This window comes from Streptopelia decaocto (assembly GCF_964273445.1).
Source record: "Streptopelia decaocto genome assembly, chromosome: Z".
Taxonomy (NCBI): Eukaryota; Metazoa; Chordata; class Aves; order Columbiformes; family Columbidae; genus Streptopelia; species Streptopelia decaocto.
Window position 1 is genome coordinate 23944690 of NC_138657.1, and position 6533 is coordinate 23951222.

A 6533-nucleotide genomic window follows, 5' to 3' on the forward strand; every position below is an offset into this window, starting at 1 on the left:
CCACTTTAAAAGTTACTACACAACCTGAATCACAGTAACTACAGTTATGTTTCTACAGCACAGTGAACTAAAGATACAACTCCTCAGCATGCACATCTGTATTTTACACTTACTGTCAGGTACTGTGATTCAGATGATGTATGCCAACACCTGCCTGTGTCTGAGCTTTGGCCAGCGCAAGTCCCCTTTCAGCACAAACTAACTGGCTCAAATCCGTGCACACGTTTCAACTAAAAATGTTTAATCACTGTTGGCCCATGTGGCAGATGCCTGGAAAGCGATACTTTCCATTATCAAGACTCAGTTGCTTAGTTAAGTGTCCAAACTTACTTGAAAGCAATGCTAAGATTGGACTGCTCTTGAAACTCCCTGTTTTGATTAAAAAGATGCACTGAACCAAAAGATAGTTCTTTGATTCTTACTACTTACCATTTCTATTAAGTACTTCTAATTACAGTGACTGAAAGGTTAACAAAACATGCTTGCCATTTTTATTTTGCTTTCCTTTTCCTTTGTTTTCTCTTGACAATGCTGCTTACAACCCACATCAATCATCCTTTGACTAACACGTCTCACAGAGCCACAGGTGAGAGAACAAGTTTTTTAAATGACAAGAGAAGCACAGTTGAAAAGCCATAAATACTAGCACGACTCTGAGGCTCGTCTAATATCTCCAGCTATAGTTCATACTATTTGTATTCACTCAAACTGATTAAGTTCTCAGATGACAGCATTTCCTCTAAGCTACTCAGAAGGAAATAGGCAGTCTCCAATCACCATTCAAAAGGTAAACAGCAGGACTGTTCCCCAAAAACCATTACACTTGGGGTCTTTCTGGGAAAAAAAAAACAGCATAAACACTAAGTACTACTCTTGTGTTTTAATCCCACATTATTCATAGCTTGTTTTTGTAACAATACTATCAAAACAACGGACTGTAAATCAGCAGTAACAGAAATCAAGGCAAGCACTTCACAGTCCTTTGATCTACCATTCCTTCTAGCATCTTTCTGAAGAATCAGTTATTACGTATTTTTGCTACTGTAATTTCATAATTGTCACGTGAGCTCTGTTTCTAACAGAAAGCAAGCTTCACAGCAGCACTGGTATAACTATGTCCAGCATCCAACTGAAATGAAAGATTCCTTCCTTGTCACACTCAAATTTTAAAGACAATTTTCTCTGTTTATATTAAATACAGGTGAGGTGTGGGAGAAATAACACATCCAATTTCTAAGAGAACAGGAGAAGCAAACCAGCAGCAGGGCCTCACACTGCACTTAAAGGGAATTTCCAGGGAAGAAGACAGAAGCAGTACAGAACTGAAAGTCAAAAGGTGGATTACAAACTGCAGCTTGGAGTGTGATGCAGAAAGGGAACAGTTTAGCAGATGCTTGCTTGACTCAGAGAGTTTGTTGGCAGATGCAGCAACACTGGATACTTCTGGATGTGAGGGATGATAAAAATGCAGCATGTTTTATACATGTCTTCCTTTTTTTTTTTTCCCCTAGGAAAAAGAAAAAATAATCCTCCTCTGGTACTTGGATTTTATAACTTACCGAAGGATCTACTTGATCATTTGTGACTCCCCTCAAGATGATCTTCAATGGATGTTTCATGAAAGGTGCCAAGCAGAGCAGGCTTTCCAAATAGTAGCCAATACTACGACTAGGGCTGCAGTCATGTTCCAAGGAGCCTCCGTATAGAAGACCAGGCTGATAGTACAAGGTAGTACCTGGGGAAGATGCCAGGGGAGCAAACCAAATGAGAACACTGTCAGCACACTGGCCATTACTATGGCATAAAGACGCTTTGCAACAATGTATACAGCAAACTTGGAGACAGAAGAATTTATGAAAGATGGAAGCACTTCCAGTGTACTCTTTCTATGTCTGCAGTTAATAAATGGCACAATACACACGTGTGTGTCTGTCTGTCTTGCACGTAATTTCTCCTCCTCTGCTCTCCTCCCAAAAATGAAGGATGTCTTCGTAATCCCCCAAATGCTGACACAAGCAATTATTACCCTCCACATCTGCTAAATGTTCACCAGAACATCAGGTCATCTCTGTCTTGGCATACCTGCTGGTAGTTCATCTGCTTTACTGACAAACCACCATCCTTAAAAAAATAAAAACCAAAAACAAAAAACAAACAAACAAACAAAACCACCAAACAACAAAAAACAAGAACCAGACACCAGATGAAATTTTTGTATGGAATACTTCTTGCTCAAACCAACACCTTTTCTGTGCAGGAATAGGCAAGCAGTCTTGCTCCAAACTCTGCCTTCTACAAAAATCCATTTTGGTTCAGAAGGACCTTCCCCCACTACAAAATCCTGCATAGCAAACAAATACTAATTTTAATTGTTGAGCCATACAGTCTCCTTAACTCTCTGCATTACAGTGGAGTGCTGATCTTCTTGCACATGAACGATCAGTGCAAGACTTCTCAGCCTGGTTATTTCTGATCTTCTCAGTCGATGGTATCTGAACACTTACCTCTGTCAGGACAAAACTGATTTCACTGCAGCAACAGATACCATCTGGAAGAAGAGAAAGATACAGAGGAAGAAGAGAAAAAAGATCTCACCTGTTTGGTTTATTTCAATCCGAGAGCCATTGGTCACTTTGTCAATCAGGCGAATAAAACTTGCTTCAAAATCTAAGGAGTAGAACAAAGACAGAATTTTAAAGTTCCCTAAGTTTATTCATGGAAAAAAAAAAGGAAACTTCAACATCATACGTGTACACTTTCTCCTTCCTGCCTTTCGTGACAGTAAGGCTACCCTCTCTCTCCAACTTACTGTGGTATAATTCTATCATATGAGAAAAGGCAACTCACTATAAAACCAGAGATGTTAATTTGAGCCTTCACACTTACGGGCATCTCAAGTCAATTGAGATGCCATCAGATGTGACCACTGGACTAGCCACATGGTGAACGACCCAACTTGATACTTTTGACCACAGTGGCCTAAGGGATCGCTCAAGCCCAGAATAAAGGCTTTGACAATTTCCATTTTGCTCAGTACAAAGCAAAACATACAAGTCCTAGCCAACAGGACCCCATACATTTAAGCACAACAAGCTAGTAACAGCTTCCCATTATTCTGTGTAAGTCTTGGTTTAAAAGAAGGGGACATTCAGATGTGAAGAGGTGCTACTGCAGCGCTGTTCCATAAACACAACTAGCTATTTGCAGACTTTCAAATTTTCCATTTAAAAAATTGTCATTGACATAACAAAGGCCAGAGAAACACAAGTCTCCCTATCGCCTTTTTTCTTGCTTACTGTGTACACTTTAGCAGCTGATGTGAAACGAATTCCTCGGTTTCTCTTGTTTGTGTGGACTCTGAGACATGGGAAACAAGCACGTTTAAGGGGCAAAAAATAAAAGGAGGAATACACTAGCATTCTAGTATTCGGGTAGCCCAAGCTGGTATGGACACAATAACAAGGAAAATATGTGAACGTACATAGAGTTCAAAACCCAGGTAGTTTTAAGGACCAGGAGCACCTGCAAAATGGTTGGTAGGTTGCAAAACTTACTTAGCAATAACCCTGTGTTGCTTCTTAAACCAGTAACCAGATTTTTTTCTTTTTATAAAAGCTTCTAGGATGCAATAAGCATTTAAACGAAAGGGCTACCTGCAGAAATTACGGTTCATTAATAGCTGCATAACAGTCGATGCCCCAGTCACACAATGTTAGTTCCGCTCTCTGATAATTTCTAAAAGTAAAGTTTATATGACAGTACTGAGCCTTCTTCCAGTGCAAGAGTGAATACACATTTCCCTCTTGGAGAACAAACCTGTAGAAGAGTTTTCATGCCAAATGTTCCAGTCACGAAAACCAGAGAACCGGATGTTGAATTATTAACACAAATCAGGGTTTGTTATTATTTTTTCTGTTAGAGTCGCAGTTTACATTTTAACACATATATAAAAAAGGCAATTCAAATGCCTTTAAAAAAACATGGCAAAACCTACAATATTCACCACCACCAAACATCCCATTGTAAAATCAAATACTTTGGGTCATGGTAAACATTAAAGTACACAAGAATGTTTTAATAGTTTCAGAGAATTTCTAGCCATGAACTGAAGCGTCCTCAGGATGGAAAGTCTTATACCTGTTTTGAACTTCACAGCTTGCCCAAAATATTACTGAGCACCACAATGATGTTCTTCCTCAATCACTATCCTACTGTCTTGTTCTATTAAGCGAGGAAATTTACTTTAGGTTGCCATAGGTCCTGCATAGGAATGAAGACGGTATTCCCTAAGCAAGGGTACTCCCTAAGCAAGGGTTCCCTCAAAGGAGTCCACAGTTGTCAGAAGCTTTCAGAAGTTAGAAGTAAACGGATTTCATGCCTTTCACTTTTACTATTATTTGGGCAAAACCCAGGCAAAAATTAAAGCACAACCCCTAACGCAATAAAACCTGGGTACTTCGGCTCCCGCAAAGAGGCGGAGAACAGGGCACTGGGCACACAGCAGACAACGACAGCCGGAGAGCCGCCCAATTCCGCAGCTTCGGAGCGAAGAGCCCAGTGTACAGCCAGGAGCCAGCTGCGGGGCTGCCAGCGGAGCCAGCGGGTCCGGCCCACCCGCCGGACCCCGGGCAGGGGCAGCCCAGCCGCCCCGCGGGAACACGGGGCAGCCCGAGCCCGGCGGGACGGCACGAGCCCCGGTGCTCTCCGTTTCGGACCGGCACGCGGGAGCCCAGGCGGGAGAAGCGAGACCTCAGCGGAGCGAGCGGAGTCGCGCCCCGCCGCCAGCACAACGCCCTTGCACGGCACGTCGGCTTCCACCAAAACCAGGCGTCCAGGTGGCACCCTCCCTGCCCCTCCACCCGCGTGTGCCAGGTCCCCCGCCTCCCAGGAGAGCACCTCCTCGGGGAGACACCGGCACGCACCCGCGCCCCCTTGCTAGGACCATCCAGGACCGGCCCGGGGCTGCCCGGGCTCCCGCTGCGGGGCTGTCCCCGCCCGGCAGCGAGCCCCCGGCACAACCGGGACTCCGCCGCCACGCTTCCCCCCGACCTCCTCCCTCAGCGGCTGCCAGTGCCGCCGCTCACCGCGCAGGCCGGGGTCCTCCTCCTTGGCGCGGATCTTGCGGATTTTCAGCGGCCGCCCGCTGAGCGTGGCCAGCACCAGCCGCTGCCGCAGGAAGTTACAGCCCGCGTAGCTCAGGCACTGCGCCTCGCCCGCCATGCCGCCGCGCCCACGTGGTGCGGACAGGAAGCGCTGGGGCAGCGCCGGGGCCAAAGGGCAAGGGGCGGGGCGGGGCGGCGGCCGTTGGCGGCGGGGCCTTCCCCGTCCCGCGTCCGTGTTGGGGCCGTGCCCGTGCGGCTGGGCTTGTGGCGATACCGAGGAGCTGTCGGAGCGGCGGGCCGGCTGACAGTTGGGCCGTAGTTATTGCTCGTGTCGTCGCTTCTGCCCTCCCCTACCGCCGTGTTTTTTAACTGAAGTTAAAAGTTTGGTTTCTTTAACCGGAGCTCGGCGCCTGCCCGGCTGCAGCGCGGCCCTTCCGAGCAGCCCCGCTCCTCCGGGAGGTGCCGGCTCGGCCTGCCCTGGAGGCAGGTATCACATTATCACAGAATCACAGAATGTCAGGGATTGGAAGGGACCTCAAAAGATCATCTAGTCCAATCCCCCTGCCGGAGCAGGAACACCTGGATGAGGTTACACAGGAACATGTCCAGGTGGGTTTTGAATGTCTCCAGAGTAGGAGACTCCACAACCCCCCTGGGCAGCCTGTTCCAGTGTCTGTCACCTTCACTGAGAAGAAGTGTCTTCTCATATTTAAGTGGAACCTCCTGTGTTCCAGTTTGTACCCATTACCCCTTGTCCTATCATTGGTTGTCACCAAGAAAGAGTCTGGCTCACCCTTGTGACACTCACCCTTAATATATTTGTAAACATTAATGTGGTCACCCCTCAGTCTCCTCCAAGCTAAAGAGCCCCAGCTCCCTCAGCCTTTCCTCATAAGGGAGATGCTCCACTCCCTTAATCATCTTCATTGCCCTGTGCTGGACTCTCTCCAGCAGTTCCCTGTCCTTCTTGAACTGAGGGGCCCAAGGTAATTATATCCTGGAAGGAAATGTGTTGCCTGATTATTTCCCCTCATCAGAATTGTTTCCTGGGAGCATGTTCCTTCAGACAGCCCTTTTCAGCACTGTATTCCTGTCTGTCTCAAGGAAAAGGAAGAAATGAGTGTGATTTCCAGTCTTCGGCTCATCTGCTCAATGACAGTGCCACAGCCCAGCCATCCTTAAAGAAAAGACCAAGTGCAGCTTTCAGCCCGTATTTAAAGAAAAACGTGGTAGAGGTGTGACAATGTCAATTGCTAGGCTACATTTATGTGTACAAGTAAGGAAGTTTCACAGGACAGAACAGACTATTTCAGTGGGAAAGGACCTACAATAATCATCTAGTACAACTGCCTGATCAACTCAGGGCTGACCAAAAGTTAAAGCATGTTGTTAAGGCCATTGTCCAAACACCTCTTACACGCTGACAGCCTT

The 6533-nt window shown here is 46.3% G+C and overlaps 1 protein-coding gene across 1 annotated transcript in view; it reads right to left on the minus strand.

The window, feature by feature from the left end:
- RCL1 (RNA terminal phosphate cyclase like 1) overlaps positions 1 to 5252 on the minus strand; it is a 29947-nt gene extending 24695 nt beyond the window's left edge. Inside the window, exons 1-3 of the mRNA XM_082074834.1 lie at positions 5085 to 5252; positions 2596 to 2667; positions 1560 to 1735 (exon numbers count right to left, since the gene is read on the minus strand). Coding sequence (XP_081930960.1) covers positions 1560 to 1735; positions 2596 to 2667; positions 5085 to 5220 — 384 coding nt within the window. The 5' untranslated portion in view covers positions 5221 to 5252. The remainder of the gene's footprint in view (positions 1 to 1559; positions 1736 to 2595; positions 2668 to 5084) is intronic.
- Positions 5253 to 6533: the final 1281 nt, after the last annotated feature.